The 22,188-nt window shown below is 36.2% G+C and overlaps 1 protein-coding gene across 4 annotated transcripts in view; it reads left to right on the forward strand.

The window, feature by feature from the left end:
• Positions 1–595: 595 nt before the first annotated feature.
• The window catches only part of LOC145693615 (inter-alpha-trypsin inhibitor heavy chain H4-like), an 88,763-nt gene continuing 67,170 nt past the window's right edge, over positions 596–22,188 (forward strand). For 2 of the 4 annotated variants that reach the window (XM_081769765.1, XM_081769766.1), the window contains exon 1: positions 604–1,072. In XM_081769765.1, coding sequence (XP_081625891.1) covers positions 833–1,072 — 240 coding nt within the window. In that variant the 5' untranslated portion in view covers positions 604–832. Of the gene's footprint in view, positions 1,073–22,188 lie in introns of all 4 variants that reach the window. The other 2 variants (XM_081769767.1, XM_081769768.1) reach the window with 2 other exon arrangements.

Genomic DNA, 22,188 nt, shown 5'->3' on the forward strand with positions numbered 1-22,188 from the left:
CGCTACTTTAAATTTTAAACTCTTGCAGCGATTAATGCATCGCTGTGTTTAAGCTGCTAGTGTACATTTCCATTACTAATCTCACGATGTATATTGTGAATAAGTAAAATTCGTTGCTCTGCATCTATTGAATACAACGCACGAATAGCTTCAAATGGAAAACGCCTGCCCTGTGGCTACTAACTGAACTGTTATCTAATATTTCCTAGAAGTGCATATGATGCAGATGAAGCGAAAGTCAAGGCCATTCTGTGCCGTATGTAAATTAGTTTCCGAAAGAAAAGAAGAAGAAGAAGATGCCGGAGTGATTTCATTCACTCTTCTAGTAATTTTCTTTTTTCTCTTTCTATTCAGATAAGCAAAATGAGGTTTGAGTAGCTTTATTTTTTTTTTCCTTCTTAGATAAGCAAATGACCTGTGTCCCCTTGTATGGACTATCCATTGCTGCCGAAACATAAACATCAAGAATGCCGCAATGAGGGAGGAAAAATAAAACGAGGAAACTGTGTGACCTCTAGCAAACACTTTTATGAAACCAAACGTCTTCAGAGTGGCGATCTGGCAACACTGAACAAACTGGAATTGAGAGATTGTTATAAAACCTGGGCACAGAAGTTCCGATGAATCACTTGCTTCACTTGACTTAGTTGTTGCGGGATACCTGTAGGTGTCGCTGAGGAGCCGGACGGACGATTTACTTGTGGTGAAAGTGATTTTGTTGCTCTTTTCGCTGAGCAAGTGAGCGTAAAATAACACGATTTGTTTCGTTATTTATTCCATGAAATAAGATCGCAAAAACTTGCAAGTTTTTATTTTGATTATTATTCCAGTCATGGATCATTGTAACAAACTCTCGTTTCTTATTGTTTTATTGACTTTATGGTTTCGTTTGAGTTCTTCCGGGCCTGTGACTACATCGCCCACACCATCACTATCATCATCAACTGATACGCAAGAAGTATTTATTGTTACAACAGAAGAACCATCGTCAACAGTTGTTAATGAAGATGAAACAAGCGTTACGGAACTTAGCAACAATGCGGAAGAGAACGATCTTCCGTCTGAGCTACAGGTAAGCAAATGAATTATAAAACGAAGCATTAACTCGTACATTGTTGTTTATGTCATACGTATTGATTTAGTATCTTGCTTGATTTATCTATACAGCAAATAATATATATATATTTTTTTCCTGTGACTTTATTCATTAGTTTTACAAACATCCATAATTTACTTTAGAGGGATCAGGGGGTGCGCACACGAAACGAGGTGTTGTGAATGTGTCATTAAAATAAACATTTCTTCCAGACATACTTACAGGAGAGTTTTAACACCCCAATCTTTTCGGGGTTGGCCCTCCATACTGCAGGAGGCATGATTGCCCTTAACAAGGGACAAGGGGGCAGTTGTCCCACTAGATTTTCCAAATCTATTCACTTCTTCGCAGTGGCGTAGCAGCTGCCCCCGCAACCCCCGCAGTGCGGGGGGGCCCCGAGGTATAGGGGGCCTCCAAGTCTTGCGATGAATAAAGATTTAAAAAAGTAGAACATCAACCTTTCTTCTATCGGCTTTACAACTAGGGCCCCTTCTCTATACTTTGCGGGGGGGCCCGCAAAAGTGTGCTACGCCACTGCTTCTTCGAAATGCATGTCAAAACATAGTAACGCTCACATACTAGTTAATAAAAATGTATGTGTAAATAATTGTTTTGTATGATGCATTCAATGGCGTATTTACGATTTTGTTTCGGGGAAGCTTTGCTAACTTTATTCCTGGAAATGTGGAAATTCTGGAAGATATTTCATTTACTTTAATATAGTACATAACATTTCGGGGGTCTTAAGCCCGGAAGTCCCCCTTAAATACGCCACTGAATGCATTAATCCTTATATGCACGCGTGAATCAAAGTGTGTGTGTGCGCGCAGTTGTGCTTTTTTTTTTTGTCTTCTTTTGTCTTTCCCTTGGAATCAGCCTTTCGTCCCTTCCCAATTGAATCGGTCATTTGACTCCCCCCTTGGAAAAAAAATTCCGAGCGTCCCTCTTGGAGCTAAGATGTCACCCTTGTGAAAAGCTCTGGCTTTAGCAAATAGTGTCTCAGTGTAGCTTCCTGACGTCTTGATTTTACACCCACCCACCCCTCCAACAAAATTTTGTGGAAGAAACTCTGGTTAAAATTTTAAAGACAAGACATATAAGACATGTAAAACAGTTAACCGACCAAAGTGTATGTAAAGTTTATTTTTTATGCAAGCACATTTCTAATCAAATCAAGACCGCAGTGGCGGATCCAGGGAGGAGGGCGATCGGGGCGATCGTTCCCCCAGAAAAGGTAACTTTCTTATTTTTTTTATATATATAAATAAAACCCATCCTAGAGTTTGGAGCTCTTAAAAGTAGCTCTAAGTAACAGTATTACAACCCATCCCCCCCCCCAGAAGTCCGTCCTGGATCCGCCCCTGCAAGACCTACTATGGACACGGGAAGAGGGTAATAGGAAACGAAACCGCACAGAAACTTTTAAATAGTTGATAGTATTCTAATACGGATACATATCAGGAACAGTGGGGAGCCCCAGGCCCGTATCCACGGGGGTCTAGGGGGCAGGGCCCCCTTTCTAAATCAGGAGCGTCGTTTCAGATTTTGCTTGGGGGGGCAAGACCTTTTGATTTAGGTAAAAAATTTTCGTTTTTCACTGATTTACCATTATTCTTTTGATAAAATCTATATAAATTTCAAACTCAGGGGGGGCAATTGCCCCTCCCTGCCCCCCTAAATGACGCCCCTGTTCTAAATTTTTACTGACCCCCTAAAATTTTCACGATAGACCTGTAAATGCACTATAATATGGTGATAAACTGTAATATGGTTCGATTGACAACCCCTAACTTCTACCGGACCCCCTTACTTTTTTGGGGACTGGCTACCGGCCTGGGGAGCCCGTTACGGTCGCCCCTTCCCCTTTTGAGACAGATCATGAACATGCAAGAGCATTGCGACTTAGTGGTGGATTCTCACCCCCTAGTGAGATTGGTTCCTAGTTCGATTCTAATACGTATTAGTTCTTGGTGAACAACATTGTATTCGTTGCTTTGGTCGGGGTTCTTTTGTTTCCTAATTCAATTCCGTTAATCATCCCTCTCCTCTAACCTAAAATTTAATTGCACCCAATGGTCGAAGTGAGACGGTATGCGGTGGTATGCCATACCGACTTTGTCTCTTTAGTGATGAAGGCATACCGTCTCTGTTTTTCCAATGAGTAAAACATACCGTCACTGAAAAGTAGATGCTAAATACCTTTAATAAATCCATTTTTATACATAGTAATTGACGAACAGCTTTGCACGTAAAAAGATTTCGTTTCTTTTGTAGAAATAATATCTAAGCCAGTGTTTCCCAACCTTTTTCAACTTGCGGCACATATGGGTGTAACTTGAATTCTCGCGGCACACTCATAGATATTATTATTATTATTATTATTATTATTATTATTATTATTATTATTATTATTATTATTATTATTATTATTATTATTATTATTATTATTATTATTATTATTAATTATTTGCAAATATAAAATACCATGTTTTTTTTTCTGTGATTACTGATCTCCTCACAGAGATGAAAGCTCGATCACTGGTTTTCCCCCCATGTTAATTCGTTATGCTTATTTTTTATTCTAATTTTAAAATAGAAAACAACTGCAATGAAATATAGGACTCAGATTTTTAAAAAATACGCTTTCTTTTTCGAAAACTGTATCCAACCTTTCACTAAGAACGAAGATCACTAAATAACGAACGAAAAAACAAATGTCTTGTACTTTTAACTTTGCTGTTTTAACCAAAACCTGTACATATTATTGCAATCACAGAGCTTGCGATGCGTCGGTCAAAACACAGCTGTTGAACAAAGTGTTGTTCTGTCATTCACGTGGGAATGAGTGTTCTACGAACATTCACTTGATGCGTACCGTGCAAATGCTTTCATTTCTCGGTGTTAGTATGACTCAATTGAAGCGTAATATAGCAGGTAACTGTGGAAATGTGTACAAGCCGAAATACTGTCTGCTACAAAGTAATAGATGTAGAATAATAGTCTATATTACAATTACAGTAATTTTTTCCATGGTAGATAGGGATGCGCACGAGACAATATTTGTGGTTGTCTCGTCTCAAAAATGTGCTGTAAAAGTGATGTCTCGACTCGAAAAATGTATATTTCTCTATTGGAAGAGCCGTGTCTCGACTCGAATTTTGTCAGGAAAATCCTGTCTCGACTCCTCTCGTGCGCATCCCTAATGGTAGAAATGCATAGTATTGTGAAATAGAAAAATATACATTTTTTCCTATGTCCTGCAATTTGGTTGCTATAGAATTAATAATTTTGTTTCGATTTTCTCGCGGCACACCGGTTGGGAAACGCTTATCTAAGCTGACAACACCGACATCTTTTTCCTACCTTTAGTTTAAAAATGAGGTGTCTTCAAAGTTCATCTTGTTTATATTTTCATGTGCCATATTGAATTGTTTCTTTCTCATGTACTTTTTTTTTTTTTTTTTGTATGTGCGTGTCCTCTTGCCTTAATACATATAGATGTCGTGTTTTGAGCATTGGCGGATTTAAGGGTTGTCTACTATTGGAGTGGACCTCCCGGGAGTTTGGAATATCCCTTGGTCGACTGAGGGTCCGGGAGTTTTCCCACAAGAAATTGTTAAGATAAAAACTCGGTTTTTGAGCATTTTCGTGTATAATTCTCTATATTACAACATAAAAGAATATTCTTTTTATTTTTTTCACAAAGTTATTAGCGAGAGATCAAAATCTCTGCATGCCCCTCCCCCCTCCTCTAACTACTGGGAATCTAACCAATTTTTTTCAGTCATTACGTAAATAGAAATGCAATATTTTAGGCAACATCCCTCACTTCATTTCAACATTTAGATAGCCGGTATGTTGAGTCAAAATCGTAATCAAACATACCACCAGTGGTGCTATTCACCCGGTTTTTTTTAGAACCGGTTATTAAAATATTTCGAATTCGCAGAACCGTTTGTTATACTCAGACATAACAGTAAATTTTACCCATTATATCCAGGAACATTAAAGTTTGGTTTAACCATCTTTGTTTTTAGAAATTCTTATAGCCACAGGGTTAAACATATGGGGCCTTATGCAGAGTCGTTTCGAAGTCTGATTAACGCCATACTATGGAGTTGACTAACGTATTGTTAGCAAAATTGTATTCAGAGTCTCTGATTAGGACGTAGTATCTGACGAAGTTAATCACATGTGACTAATTAACTAAATCAGAGGCTAAGCTTTTACCCGCAGTTTATCGTGCGACACATTTCGTATTTCATGTGTTTTCATTTTTACCGACTACGCATGCGCTCATGTACTTTTCCGTAGTTGCGATATTTATTTTTCTCACCCGATTCATTTGTTATTTAAGTTAAACATACCCAAATCAACTTTTTAGTTGTACTCTAAGTAGACTCTGAATACCAAAAAGTGCACCTTCCTTAGTAAAGATCTAGTATGCCACTAACTATTCTGTGACTAACCCTCGATTAACGAATTCTCTCTGAATACCGCCCATGATCTCTCAAAACAATGTGTAAGCGTTTATTTCTTAATCTCAAATGATCAGACATCAAAAATGAGAACTGAATCACATGAGTGTAGTAGTGAGGGTTATCTGTATCTGAAACGCATACATACCGTTATCAATAATTGTTGATCCATTATTGGATTAACGTATTTCCAATACTTTTTGACAACCATCTATCTCGAATAATTAATTTCCAAGATATTGACACTGCTACCTAATTTCGTCACGCCACCTTGTATTAGGATGCTGTTTAGGTCTCTTATTTGTCACTTATGGTATCCAGTTTGAAAAATATTTTTGTCTATCTTGTATGATTTGTTTTTTTTTTCCCTAAGGGAGTTATATATATATATATATATATATATATATATATATATATATATATATACAGAACGGATTGCTAAAAAAATTAGAAAAGCACCACTGCATACCGCCTCTGCTTTTTTTCCCCACTTTGAACACTGCGCTCCTCCTTGGAAGACCTGCGTCTATAATGTGAACTCGCAAAAATTCCCCCAGGTCATTTAAAGAAACTAGAAAATTGATGTCCCGATTTATCTTTTTTTTTTTACATTTTTCGATAATAACGGAAAAGTAGTAAATGTGTAATATCACATTTTAGATTCCTAGTAGTGTGATAATCAGGAGCTAAATGGGCAATGCTTCTGAGCCATTGTTTGTTACTACGTAATTTGGCCTTTCGTATATTTCCTAGCAGCACCGAAACTCAGCACAACAATGGAAAACCGTAGGCTAGCCAGCTTCCAACGTTGGCCTTACGTTGTAATTGACCGCTTTCCGAAGATTGTCAACTAACTCAATTGCTGACGTTGGTCTTACGTTGAAATTAACCGCTTTGCCAAGTGTTAGCCAACTAACTCAATTTCCAACATTGCCCCTACATTGTAATTGGTCGCTGTGCTAAGGATTAATCAACTAACTCAATTCTCAACGTTGGCTCTGCGTTATAATTTTGGCCGCTTTGCCAAGGATTAGCCAACTAACTCAATTGCCATCGTTTATGGTACATTGTAATTGGTCGTTTTTCCGAGCATTTGCCAACGTAGTTCCTACAAAACAACTAAACTTCCGATTGAGAGTACAAGGTCGAAAATTTTTAGATGGTTCCCAACCCGGGAAAGCTTGATTACAGGACCATGCCACAAGCCTCGGCGGTTGTTTTGAAAACCAATGAATTTGCAGTAATATTCTTTTCAAAGAAGAACTTTATCATAACAAAGGATTCACTGTTATTACAAATTTACAAAAAGTAGGGACTGCAGATGCCATTCGGAACGATAAAAATAGTTTGTTTATCTATTTAGTTCATAAATATTTGACAACACTGGCTGAGATCATCTTACATGTGTTAAACTTTGAATCTTTGTTGATATGTTGTATTGAGACTTATCTTCATTAATTTGTTTACAAGCAACGTGACTCCTTCGTGATTCACTTTTGTTTTAGTTTGTACAGATCTTATCTTCTTATATGCACCGAGTTAAATTAAGATTTTTGCTTCAGAGCTAGTTCGAAAACACACGATGGAATCTTATCTATCACGTAATGAAAACACTACAGTATGATGGGTTATACGAGGGCGGGGTGAGAAGTTCTCTGCCTGACAATGAAAGACTGCGAATTTCAGTTCAAAACTGATTTTATTTTTCGACATAATTTCCTTTAACTTCAATCCACTTGGTCTAGCGTTTCTCCAACATCAGTATTCCTTCCCGGAAGTGAGAGTCTGGAAGGTTGTGTAAATAGTCATCCACGACCCTCTCAATTTCTTCATTCGATGTGAAGCGCTTCCCAGAAAGAAATTTCTTCAAGTTTGGAAACAGATAGGAGTACGATGGTGCCAAATCAGGAGAATATGGGGATGGCCTTACAAATCGTACCCCAAATCCCGCAATTTTCTTATCGCTAAAGCACTCGTGCACAGGTGCGTTGTCCTGGTGAAAGATGATTTTCTTCCTCTTCAAGCCAGGCCTCTTCTCGCGAATTTTGGCATCCAGCTGGTCAAGAAGGTTGGAGTAATATTTGTCTGTAATTGTTCTCCCTTTTGCAAGGTAATCAATTAACAGGACCCCTTTCGCATCCTAAAACACACTCTCCATGATCTTTCCGGCCGATACGATTCTCTTCGCTTTCTTCGGCGCTGCACCACCGGCTTCTACCCAATGCTTGGACTCATGTTTCATTTCTCGCGTGTAGTAGTGAACCCATGTCTCATCCATTGCCACAAATCGCCGCACAAAATCGGTCGGATACACTTTGAATGGGTCCAAAGATTGTTGCGAAAATCGTTTTCGCATTTGCTTTTCGTCGGCAGTCAGCAAATGCGGCACCCATGTTGTGCAGAGCTTTCGTATCCCTAGTTCTTTGTGCAAGATGTTTCTCACCCGTTCCTCCGATGTCCCCACACTCTCAGCTATCCCACTCATCTTTACTCGCCTGTTGTTCAACACGATATCATGTACTTTTTCGATTGTTTCCAGTGTGGTTGCGGTTTTCCGCCTTCCTTCACGCGGGTCATCTTCGAGGGATGTGCGACCACGTTTAAATTCAGCTGCCTACTTTTTAACGGTTGACATGGAAGGAGCAAAGTCCCCGTAAACTTTTGACAACTTCGTATGAATTTCTCTAGGGGTTAACCCATTCAAAACGAAAAATTTGATTACCGCACGATATTCAAGTTTATCCATTTTCACAACTAACACGCAAGATGTCCAACTGCAACAATGCCTGAACACAAACTACTTTAGAGAACAAGTTGACACTTGTTATACGAACAACTGAAAAGCGCTCCCAGGCAAGAACAAGAAAATTTGCTGATTGGAGTGCCATCTCTGGGTCAGGCTGAGAACTTTTCACCCCGCTCTTACGAGAGTTGAACAAAGGGATTTTGGAATAGTATAAGTATAATTGGGCAAAAATTTATAGACGTTCGAAGCTGTTTCTCACTGTAAAGGAATATACTTGTTTATTCATCAAATCCACATTCTGAAACATTCCTTCCAGTTCCCTGAAGATTCGCCCTCTATTTCTGAATTGAAAACTTGTAATCCATTCTCATCTCTGTAATTAAAATGTTATCCTCCTGAGTCCCATATAAAGTCTTAGAAAAAGCAGTCTCATGGTGTTATAAGAAAAAGGTAATCTCATGGTTCCGAAAGGAAAAGGCAATCTCATGGTGCCAAAAGAAAAAGTAATCTTGCGGTGCTAAAAGAAAAAAAGTCATAGTGCCAAAAAAAGTAATTTTGTGGTGCTAAAAGAAAAAAATCATAGTGCCAAAAGAAAAAGTAATCTTGCGGTGCTAAAAGAAAAGATAACTCATAGTGCCAAAAGAAAAAAGTAATCTTGTGGTGCTAAAAGAAAAAAAAACTCATAGTGCCAAAAGAAAAAGTTACCACATTGGGCAAAAAGAAAAAAGCAATCCCATGGTGTCAAAAGAGAAAGTTACCTCATGGTGCCAAAAGAGAAAAGTAATATCATGAAGCCAAGTCCAAAGGAAAATGATCTCATGGTTCCAAAGGTGGAAGTAGCAATATATATATCCTCAGCAAGTTTTAGAAAATCCTGTTCTAGATTGATTTTCGGAAGGGGCGACATGTAAAAATAATCAAAAATGAGTGTTTTTATTTTGGATCCATAGTTTTCGGGATCGCTGAAATAAATAGTGACTCTCCCCGTGCCGTACAGTGGGGAGTAAGAAATCCAAGCAACCTTAGGGGCTGGAGGGGGTGGCATGTGAAAATACTAAAAAATGGTCAACATTATTGTCGAATCCATAATTTTCGGAGTGACTGAGATGAACAGTGACACCTTAAGTCCAAGTTTAGCATCCAAAGGCATAGGGGTGATGGGTGCGGGTGAGGAGGGTTACATTATGAATTGTTATCATTATGCTTTCGTTGAAATGCATACTCTGCGGGGAGAGGGAAGAGAATTCAAATGCGTTCCACAAACCTTATCTTTCCGGGCGAAGAATGGGTACTCCACCTCATCATTATAGGTATTCTGCCATTACTGGCGGGTCACTTGTTGCAACTGTGAAGCTTCCATGCTTCACGGTTTTCCGCTAACCTCTTCGTCTTCACGTCTTCTGTTTTGATATCGTCTATTAATTGTAGTCTCCTTCGCCCCCTCCCTCCCTTTCCTGCTACCATGCACTCTAGCACGTCAGTTATGATATAGTTTCTTCTTAGCAAATGCCCCAACCGGTTTCTCTCCCTCTTCTTAATAATATTTAAAATTCTTCTTATCTCTCCCACCATTTCTAACACCTTCTCAGTCATTTTCCGCTCGACCCAAATAATTCTCTCCATTCTTCTCCACACCCACATTTTGATAGCTTCCAGTCGTTTTTTAATCATTTTTGCGTAATTTCAATGTTTCTGGCCTATTCAGCACGATAATCCACACGAAGCATTTTATGAGTCTTTTTCTCAACTCTTTATTCAAGGTCCCACAAAATAATATTTTCTTCCTCCTAAAGGCTTCTTTCGCCATTCCTATCCTTGCTTTTATTTCACGTTCACATTTCATATAATTACTAATAATACTGCCCAAGTATCGAAAAATGGTCACCTGTTCTATTTTCTCCCCTAATACTTCTATATTTGACACCGACCTCTTCGTTCCAATCAGCATGGCTTTTGTCTTTCTAACATTTATTTTCATCCTTTATTCTTCCTCAAGTTTTCCAACATTTTATTGATTTTCTCTTCAGATTCCCCAACAAGCACCATATCATCTGCAAACCTTATACATCCAATCATTCTGCCTTCTACTGAAATGCCGTCTTCATTTTGTAGGCTCTTTCATTACATGTCTCTTCTAGATAGATATTAAATAATGTAGGCTAGAGACAGCATTGTTGTCGAACTCTCCTTTCAATTACACTCTGCTCATATATTAAATAATGTAGGCGAGAGACAGCATTGTTGTCGAACTCCCCTTTCAATTACACTCTGCTCATATATTAAATAATGTAGGCGAGAGACAGCATTGTTGTCGAACTCCCCTTTCAATTACACTCTGCTCATATATTAAATAATGTAGGCGAGAGACAGCATTGTTGTCGAACTCCCCTTTCAATTACACTTTGCTCATATATTAAATAATGTAGGCGAGAGACAGCATTGTTGTCGAACTCCCCTTTCAATTACACTCTGCTCATTTATTAAATAATGTAGGCGAGAGACAGCATTGTTGTCGAACTCCTCTTTCAATTACACTCTGCTCATATATTAAATAATGTAGGCGAGAGACAGCATTGTTGTCGAACTCCCCTTTCAATTACAGTCTGCTCTGTCATTTCCTTCCCTATTCTAACACTTACTTATTGGTTCATACGTAAGTTTCTTATGAGTCTTCTATCTTCCCATTCCAATCCAACTTTCTTTAGAATTTCCAACAGTAATTCCCAATTTACACGGTCAAAAGCCTTTTCTAGATCAAAAAATATCACATACACATCTTTCCCTTTTTCGATACCGGTCACCCTTAACAATCCAATTGCATCTCTTGTGTCCTTATCTCTCCTGAACCCGATGTATCTTATATTTGGGCAATACTATAAATAAACAAAAATCAAAGCTTTGAGAGTTGATGATAATTGTGAGTTATATCTCATGAGCCATATTATAGACATTCGTCATGCTAGTGTCATAACGGAAGACTTCATGAGGGTACACCTCAATATCAATTTCATCTTAATGGTAGTAGTTCTCAATCTTTCCGATAACGCGGACCCCCTGTTCATTCGGAAAGTGATCTGCGAACCCCCTTGCAACGCTATCTGAAATTACACATGATAGTAAATGTATATAGGAAATTTCAACAATTGAAAATACAGTAACTTTCAAGGTTGAAAATCTATTTTTAATAAAGGAATTCCAGTTGATAAATGATGTTCTCAAATGTGGAGTCACTAATGTGAGGAATGATTTTTTTCCATAATTGCATTGAAATCTGGAATAAGTTTTGTTACCATCAATCTTGGGTCCGATTCCACTTGAAGATGAAATCCAAGAAATTCCGAGGCGTCTTGCAGTTAATGTATATACAACTGCTTTCGAAAAGGTCCTCTAACAAAGAAGGAATTTCTCTTACTTGAAGTAGTTCTATATAACAGTTGACCGGCTTCAGGGTAGAAATTTAATGAAGTAGGAAAACATTTAAATTTACAAACGTAGGTATAATTTCCAATTGCTTTCTCTTTAATAACTGAAAAAAAAATACTTCTTACGTAACAGCTGTGATTTCCCTTTTATTACAACACATTTCAATTTTTAGGCGTCGCGGACGCCGTGGTTATGTCCCGCCGCCCCCCTGGGGGTCCGCGGACCCACTTTGAACACTACTGGTTTATGGGATTATCATACAATATCATTTTCCATATATCTGTTTTTCTTTCGGTTTTCTCAAAAACTACACATAAGGATTTACACTTACCCATATCATTCTGTTCAGCCTTCGGTGAAATCTATCGTTTGGTATAGTCTTTTCGTGCATATTTTCCTTCTGTTAACCCTCTTATGGCCCTTCAAACCTACACATACGCTCGTTCTTGGGGTCTATTTGACCCCAATTATTTAATTTCTTATAAGGGCATGAACTGAAAGATAGACTAAATAATAGTTAATTTCGTGTCTTGAGGTGGCTTAATAATAATAATAATAACAATAGTAGTAATATTAATAATAAATAATAGAAAAATTATAATATTAGACATTGGGTCAATATGACCCCAAGGTCTGATATGTTACCATTTTATTTAACAACGTTACTTAAAATAATTAACTTTTAATATTTGGATTGTGTAAAGGCTAGGTCGAGGAATACAAAAATAATGAGTAACCGCAAACATCGTGCAAAAGTAAAATATAATAATAGGAAAATTATAATATTAGACATTGGGGTCAATATGACCCCATAGTCTGATGTGTTACCTTTTTATTTAACAATGTTATTTAAACTATGTACCTTTAATACTTGGATTATATAAATAACTAGACTATTTCGAGGAATGCTAAAATAAAAAAGGAAAATTAAAAAACATTATTTTAGAAACATGTGTACCTTGGGGTCATATTGACCCCAAGGTCATAGGGTGGTAAACCATAGTAATATTTGAAAATTTCAATATTGCTTTTTGTATGAATAAGCTTAAAAACCAAATTGAATAAACCAAATACTAATACTAATACTATTACTACTACTACTACTACTACTACTACTACTACTACTACTACTACTACTACTACTACTACTACTACTACTACTAATAATAATAATAATAATAATAATAATAATAATAATAATAATAATAAACGAAATAAACCAAACCATGGTTGGTTAAAACGAATAAATGATTCTGTTTTCAATGGAATTACTAATTTAAAGACTACTTATGTATGACAAAAGAAAATCATGCAGAGCGCTTCGCTGGGTTCGCTCTCGTACACAATCGTTTGATTTACATGAGAATTGAAGAATTTATAAATCGATTGATTGCACCTGAGAGCGCTTCCCATGCTTTTCTCCGCTCTCGTATACAATCATTTAATTTACATGAGAATTGAAGAATTTATAATTTAATTGATTGCATCAGACGCTTCCCACGCTTTTCTCCGCTCTCGTATACAATCATTTGATTTAATGAGAATTGAAGAATTTATAATTTGATTGATTGCATCTGAGAGCGCTTCCCATGCTTTTCTCCGCTCTCGTATACAATCATTTGATTTACATGAGAATTGAAGAATTTATAATTCGATTGATTGCATTCGAGAGCGCTCCCCATGCTTTTCTCCGCTCTCGTATACAATCATTTGATTTACATGAGAATTGAAGAATTTATAATTCGATTGATTGCATCTGAGAGCGCTTCCCATGCTTTTCTCTGCTCTCGTATACAATCATTTGATTTACATGAGAATTGAAGAATCTATAATTCGATTGATTGCATCTGAGAGCACTCCCCATGCTTTTCTCCGCTCTCGTATACAATCATTTGATTTACATGAGAATTGAAGAATTTATAATTCGATTGATTGCATCTGAGAGCGCTCCCTCATGCTTTTCTCTGCTCTCGTATACAATCATTTGATTTAATGAGAATTGAAGAATTTATAATTTGATTGATTGCATCTGAGAGCGCTTCCCATGCTTTTCTCCGCTCTCGTATACAATCATTTGATTTACATGAGAATTGAAGAATTTATAATTCGATTGATTGCATTCGAGAGCGCTCCCCATGCTTTTCTCCGCTCTCGTATACAATCATTTGATTTACATGAGAATTGAAGAATTTATAATTCGATTGATTGCATCTGAGAGCGCTCCCCCATGCTTTTCTCTGCTCTCGTATACAATCATTTGATTTACATGAGAATTGAAGAATCTATAATTCGATTGATTGCATCTGAGAGCACTCCCCATGCTTTTCTCCGCTCTCGTATACAATCATTTGATTTACATGAGAATTGAAGAATTTATAAATCGATTGATTGCACCTGAGAGCGCTTCCCATGCTTTTCTCCGCTCTCGTATACAATCATTTGATTTACATGAGAATTGAAGAATTTATAATTTAATTGATTGCATCAGACGCTTCCCACGCTTTTCTCCGCTCTCGTATACAATCATTTGATTTAATGAGAATTGAAGAATTTATAATTTGATTGATTGCATCTGAGAGCGCTTCCCATGCTTTTCTCCGCTCTCGTATACAATCATTTGATTTACATGAGAATTGAAGAATTTATAATTCGATTGATTGCATTCGAGAGCGCTCCCCATGCTTTTCTCCGCTCTCGTATACAATCATTTGATTTACATGAGAATTGAAGAATTTATAATTCGATTGATTGCATCTGAGAGCGCTTCCCATGCTTTTCTCTGCTCTCGTATACAATCATTTGATTTACATGAGAATTGAAGAATCTATAATTCGATTGATTGCATCTGAGAGCACTCCCCATGCTTTTCTCCGCTCTCGTATACAATCATTTGATTTACATGAGAATTGAAGAATTTATAATTCGATTGATTGCATTCGAGAGCGCTCCCCATGCTTTTCTCCGCTCTCGTATACAATCATTTGATTTACATGAGAATTGAAGAATTTATAATTCGATTGATTGCATCTGAGAGCGCTCCCCATGCTTTTCTCCGCTCTTGTATACACTCATTTAATTTACATGAGAATTGAAGAATTGATAATTTAATTGATTGCTTATCAGAGTGCTCCTCATGATTGTCTTTTTAGTTATGCATAAATAGAAATTTTAGAAAGTAATACGAATTTAATAGAACACTTGTGCTTTTATACTACTAATTCATCTAATGTCTAAGCTTTACTTATATCTCTATAACAATACTATTTAAATATTTCGTCATGGTGGGAATTCTGTTTTGATTTACAGAAAACGAATTCCGTTTGAGGGTGTCCGTTCTCCCCCCCCATTATTCTATACCCGTGAGATAATATAATGACTAAAATATAGTAGACATAATAATAATAATAATTATAATTTAAATCAACGAACATACTTTTCGCTTCTCTATTCTAATGTGTGTGTAGAGCCGGTCCCAGGCAATTTGTCGCCCCCCTGCAATGGGATCATTTGCCGTCCCCCTTTCCTCAGAAAGAACAAATATAAGAAGCCACGATTTTAAGTATGGTACTCATCATGAACGATAAAGAGGAGGAAAGAGCACCTGCACTCAGAAAGACCTGAACACTACAAATACGATCTCGTTGTTACTGTTGTCTTTGTTTAAATAATAATGTATTATGTTACTGAAAGATAAAGCAAACTCACTTGCAGAGGGAAGATGGTAATCCTTTTTATAGAATTCAATATCGAGCTTCAATCTCAATATATCAGTTTGCACTTCCAGTGCAACTAGCTCTTTTATCTTTATTTCTTGATTTTTCTTCTACATCTGTTAAAAATTTAAAAGAACACTTGTTACCACCTTAAACGATAAGGATATTGTTTGTGACAAAGATAAGACTAGTTTTCATATCATAACTGTGATAACTAACTTAAATGTAACAGGTGTTCGAGAATTGAGTTCTTATATTTGACTACAATCAAGCAATTCATCCTGGGATTTATTTGACCATTTGGTTTAGCACTGTCCATGTGACCTTAAACTAATGCGACCTAAACATGACTTATGAATGTAGTATTCAAATAGAAGGTCGGTGTAGTAAATTTAGCTACCATCATCATGAAATATGTTTCCGTGAAAAAATATCTATTTTAAATAATATAGTTATGATAGATTTTGACGACCCGTGCAAATATATATTCTGCACATATGATAGAGGTGGTGTGTGTGTGTGTGTGTGTAAACCTTTTGTTCGCGTGATTCTGGGTTCAGTTCTCGATATGAGACAATAGAAATTTTGAACGAATTGCGGTGGCTCGAATTCCAACTTCAACTTCTGGTGTACGTCTCATAAAGCTTGAGAGTTGAAAAGGGGCGTTCAGGAACGTTACACTTCAACAAACGAACAAAGGAACGTACTCCACGTTACGACAGTTTCTTTGCATTGAACAAACTGTTCGATCGAATAAAAGGTTTAGCAATTAACCAGTTATATGACTTCCTTTTATGAAAGCATTTTAAACGCCAGCTGCTGGATGTAAGTTGTCAGCTTTATTAAACAGCTTCGGTCCTAGTTTTTGACTTTGGATCATTTCCTAAAGGGTAAATCAATTTTCTTATACCATCAAAAACTATTACATACATACGTGTCATATGCTGTAAGGTTTTGCTTCGTGTAAAGTAGCGCTTGTTAAAGACATAACAGTCACTTGACTAGTATGTGATGTTATCTCACATGCTACGACTCAATCTTGTCGCTCTGTTTCATAAGTAGTATATGCGTTATTGGTAGGAGAATGGATGTGTCATGAAACAATAATCTACAGTATATGTTAAAATGCTAGGTTTATATCTGTGTGGTCAAGAAAAGTTGATATGTTTATGGACGTTTATATGTTTGTGGGCAATTCTTTTGATAATGATATCTCGGAAACCACAAGGTCTAGAAAGATGCCGTTGTCACTGATCGATTGCAAATTTTGTGTAAATTGTTCAATTCTATTTGAAAATTTAAATAATGGTAGTTATTTCTTTATTATGCTTTTTTAGGAGTACACTGGAAGTATTGAAATTTTAAAAAAATCATCATATCCTACGAGTTATACATTCCAACATCACATAGTTCTAAACTGGGGTTGTATATATGTCAGGCATTAGTTTCATGGGTAAATGATAACGAAAAACGAAGAATAATCATTTCTCCAGTGTAAGATGAACCTTTATTGTTTGGAGTGTTTTGCCCAATGAACCATATATCAGAGACATTATAAGTAATTGTGTATCTAATGTATTTCTTTATTACATACTGCATGCAAGAAGAAAGAAAACACTGATCATACATGAATCCGGAAGTAGGCTCAAATCTTGCAATCGGTGCGAGATATTGAAAAAAAAATAATAATCAAAAAATCTCCCCTTTATGAACCTCCTTTTTCTTATTTTTATCAAGACATCCTTCACTTGTGTCTGTGAAGGGGCATGTACAGATGTTGTCAGAAATGAAAAGGAGATTCATTCTCTTATGTGAATGATGCGCTGTGTAGAGAGCACAGGTTTAGCTTGTGGATACAAATATGTTACGTAGCAGGTATTTTTACACATGCGGTATATATGTAACTAAATAAACAATCTTTCTTCAGTAGAATAAAAAAGTATGAACTTATTATTCACAACGAGCAACATGCTTTTTAGCACCCCAGATTTCGTTTTTTATTTTTAAATTTTTGACTTAGTAGGAAACTACAGATGAGAATTTAGCCTGAAGTTCCTAATTTTGTTCACTTTAATATCACGTATCAATTAATATATGAGCTCCTCTCTTTATTTAAAACAAAATTTAAAAAGCTTGTTTCCATCTTCAATGATAAGGAACCTAATTATGACAAAGACAGAACTAGTTTTCATATCAAAACTCTGATAACTAACTAAATGGAACAGGTGTTTGGTACTGTTCGAGTGTTATGTTCTTGTATTTGACAACAATCAAGCAATTCATGCTGAGATTTATTTGACCATTTGCTTTAGCACTGTCCATGTGATCTTCAACTCATGCGGCCTAAACATGATTTATGCATGTAGTATTCAAATACAAGGTTAGCTTAATAAATTTAGGCACCATCATCATGAAGTCTGTTTCGAAGAAAAAGTATTTATTTTACATAATATAGTTATGATAGATTTTGACGCCCCTCTTGCACAATATAGTAGAGCCGGTCCTGCAGTCAACCATATCTGTTCGATGACATCTTTCGCTTGGTATATGTTTCATCTCTACTTTTTTTTTCGTTAAACGCAAAAGTCGTACAATTCTGTTGTAATATGTTACCCACCGAACCAGGACAGTACATACATGCAGAATAGATTTGTTTCACAAAGTTTATTATTATTATTTATTTATGTATCCTTAAGAACATCCGGGAACAAAAAAAGTGTGGTCACTTTACTATGAGAAATTAAAACTTACAGACATTTGTTTATTTTATTGTTTGTGACTGGAAATCCCTAATTTCTGTTCCCTTTATTCTAGAAGAAAAAGAAAATAAAAGATCTCTTGCACATTTAAGTAAAATGCTCCAAACACGATGTATATGTATTTCTCACGCATAATAAATGGACTTCCGTTTGTGTCACGAAAAATAATTTGTGCGTTAACACTATAAACTGAGTCTATGCTTTAATTGCAGTCTGTTGATGAAAACATACGCGAAATCCGTCAAACGAAGATTTTTCGCACCATTATGTAACTTGTGTATGTAATTGTATAATCATGCATTCAGTCAGTTACTTTCAAGGACACAGTATAAAACAGGCTTTCTTCCAGAAACTTTTGTTCGGGGAGGGCAAAAATCAGAATGTGAGAGGTCTGTACTGAATCATTATTTGAAAAAGGGCGTGACTTGCAAAAGAGTGACATGTAATTGTAATATAATTTATCTTAGCTCCGGGAGGAGAAAGCAAAACCCTCGCGGAGGTATGTCTGAGAGAAACAATCTGTATAAGCCTATACGGAGTCTATACAGGGTGTTTCAAAACAACACCGACAACGTTTGAGAGGTGATTCCTGACACCAAGATAAGACAAAAAGTATAAATATAAACCAATGTGGGTGGACAAATGTTTCCCTTCGGAGTTATAGGCTGCCGAAAACATGACAAATTGAAATTTAAATGTCCATAGCTCCAAAACTATGGGACCTACCGTAGTCGGGCCAAGACTTCACTTAGGAACTAATACTTGAACTATCCAAAAATACATGTTTCAGAATCCTAAGGTACTAACGCAGCAATTTTTCAGAGGGAGTTTGGCTACGGGGATATAACTTGAAGTACTCATCAACTACCTCTATAAAAATTGCTGTGTGGGTACCCTAGGATTGTGAAACATGTATTTTTGGATAGGGCACATATTAGTTCCTAAGTGAAGTCTTGACCCGACTACGGTAGGTCCCATAGATTTGGAGCTATGGACCTTTAAAGTTCAATTTTTCATGTTTTCGGCAGCCTATAACTCCGAAAGGAAGCATTTGTGCACCCAGGTTGGTCTATACTTTTTGTCTTATCTTGGTGTCAGGAATCACCTCCCAAACGTTGTCGGTGTTGTTTTGAAACACCCTGTATATGTGAAACTAGCAAATATCCCCATGTACTACTTGAAAGCAATATTTTGCTTTCATCATTCTGTATTTTTCACATACAATTGAACACAGTAAAAATGTTTTACGTACCGTAACATCTTTGCACTACTTTGCACCAGATTTAAGAAATTTGAAAGAAAATCCCATCTTAGCTTATAAACATAATGATTTAGAACACTGTATTTTAAACATATAATAGCTAGATATATATAGAAAAAATATTCGTGCAAGTATACTAGTAAACATTCAGTATGACCATAGTTATTGAAATATAAACTTTGATGCAAAGTAACCCCATAGGCAAGGACACTGTGCTAAACATACATAAAAGTATGAAGAACATACAAACACGAACATAATGTTTGTGTGCATTATGTATACATTTCACTTTCTACACAAAACTGCATGGAGTCTACAAATATCGATATTAGAATGATGGTGCTGGTATCAATACTTAGTATGAATTATCGATATTTGTAAAGAAAATTATGTATTTTCTGGTACCGACACAGGAACCATATTCTGATAGCTTAGCATATGTCCCACAAAAGTGCCAACTCAGGAACAGAAAAACAATCGCCGTGAACTGATTTGCTTTGTTACTGTTCATGTCCAAGAATATCATCCCAACCGTAATCAGTGGAATATTTACGGGGTTTGGGGCGTTCAGGCTGAAGCCCATCCATTTTTAAAATCTATCGTTAATCGTTCCTATGTGTATAAAATTCAAGGTCCCCGGAAAGTCTAGTGATTTAAAAAAAAAAAAAAGCGAAGCCTTTCTGAGTGAAGCCCCTCTCCAACTACTTTTCTGGATCCGCCACTGTTCGTAATTTATTTTCCAACGAGAAATCCATTCCGGCATCTACCTAAATAGGAAATTTACCTAAAATTAGAAGGCAGGAGGTACCTTTCACACTTCAATTTCATCTATTGCTTCGAAGTCCCATTATACACAGTCGTATTCTACGAAACTGATTTAACTTTGACGGAAATTCTTGTACGTGATTTTTTTTCAAAGTTTGGCGGCCTTTACAGTGACTGCTTTCTATTCCTCTACAACAACAAACCCTCCGGGTAATTAGAACTGATGTTAACCTCCAACATTATAGCCAAAATACAGTTAAATGTTCTATCTTACGGTGGCAGTTGAAACTATCTCTTTACAGTTCGTGGTTTTACTGACAAAGGACTGTACAACTCTTTTCATATTTTGTGCAAAGTTACCCCTGATGTGCAAAGCAACCCCGTGTTATGGTATTTGAAATGAGAAGTTGAAATACCAAATTTAATTTGTCTAATTTCAAGGTATTTTGAGATATGGACATCTTGTTATAATAATTGCACGCTGTAAAGAACCTTTAAATCATCTCAAAACCAGATATGAAATTCTTTTAATTTTATGGATCAAGTTTAATTCAATTTAACGCATCTTAGTGATTTCTGCGTAAAATGATATGCTTCTTGGTACCAAACTCCTCCCATTGGCAGGGGCGGCTATAGAATTTTAATTTTGGGTAGGTCCAATCCCTCGCTTATGGATAGTATACACATTTGATTCATTAATGACAGTAGAAAATTACTTTTACAAAAGTGATTGATGCTGTTTGTTAAATAATTATCTACCATTAATATAAATAGTGGAAATTATATTTACTCTTTATTATATCTCTTAGCATTTATATATTTTTCAAAATTTTGTAGTAGGCCCGTGCCTACCCGTCCTACCCGCTTAAAACGCCACTGCCCATTGGCCTTATTCTCATTTCAAGAATTTCAAACTTAAGTGCTGTATTATTGCACTATGCCAAACATGCACTTTTTAAAGAATGGCTAATTGCACCGAGATCCGAAGTATTAAATGCGAAAATAAATGAACTGAATAGAATCTTATTTATTTTTAAGGTGCAAGCGGTGAATAAAATGTGGTATTTCATCCTGTATATTGATATTACCTACAGCGGTTCCTGAAACACATGATCATTATAAAGAATGGTCGATGAAAGAAGTTTCGCCGTATATTAATTATATTCTTTAAGTAGCAAAGTACAGTTTGTTATTTGCTAAGTGAAAAAAAAATGAATAAACATAAAAAAACAGCAATGTTACAGTTAAGTGTTTTGCATCGTCTTTGTCGCTTTTCAATAACTTATTTGTAGGTTGCAAGGAAGTGCATTCTCTGCCGTCGGCCGTAAGAGCAGGCAATCCAGCTGTACTGGCAATCAAAAAGTCGTATGTCATTGACCTGTGACGTAGATAGAGTATTTTGCAAGTCAAGATCATGATGTGAAGTGATCAATTTTCCGTATGACAATGAGAGGAATACGTATTGACACCCGTAAGAGCTTTGCTGCAAGGGACAAGTTTTTTCGTATTTTCCATTTGCCCTTTACATATTATTAACACAGTGGAACCACACATAACAGTAAAATTTTCAGGAAACATACTTTTTATTTATTTATTTATTTATTTGTTTATTTATTCTGTTGCTTTAGGAACTATCAGTTCATAATTTCGTCATAAAATAGAATTAAAAAAGGAGTATATAAGAGGTGACCAACTCGCAAGCAGCCAGAAGGAAGAGAAATCTGATGAAGACACAGTTATTGTGTCGAAACTGTTGTGATTGTTTTTTTTTTTTTTACATATTATAACATAGCCTTGCTCAGTGTGTTGTTATGTTTTAGTACAAAATGGAAACAAGGCATTATACAATAATTTTAAAAAATCTGTACAGATACTATAGAGTCAAAAGAAAACTAGCATAATAGCAACTAGAATTACTATAATCATCATCATCATCATAGGTATTTT

Source organism: Thermobia domestica, chromosome 8, assembly GCF_964235325.1.
Source record: "Thermobia domestica chromosome 8, izTheDome1.hap1.1, whole genome shotgun sequence".
In the NCBI taxonomy this organism is placed as follows: Eukaryota; Metazoa; Arthropoda; class Insecta; order Zygentoma; family Lepismatidae; genus Thermobia; species Thermobia domestica.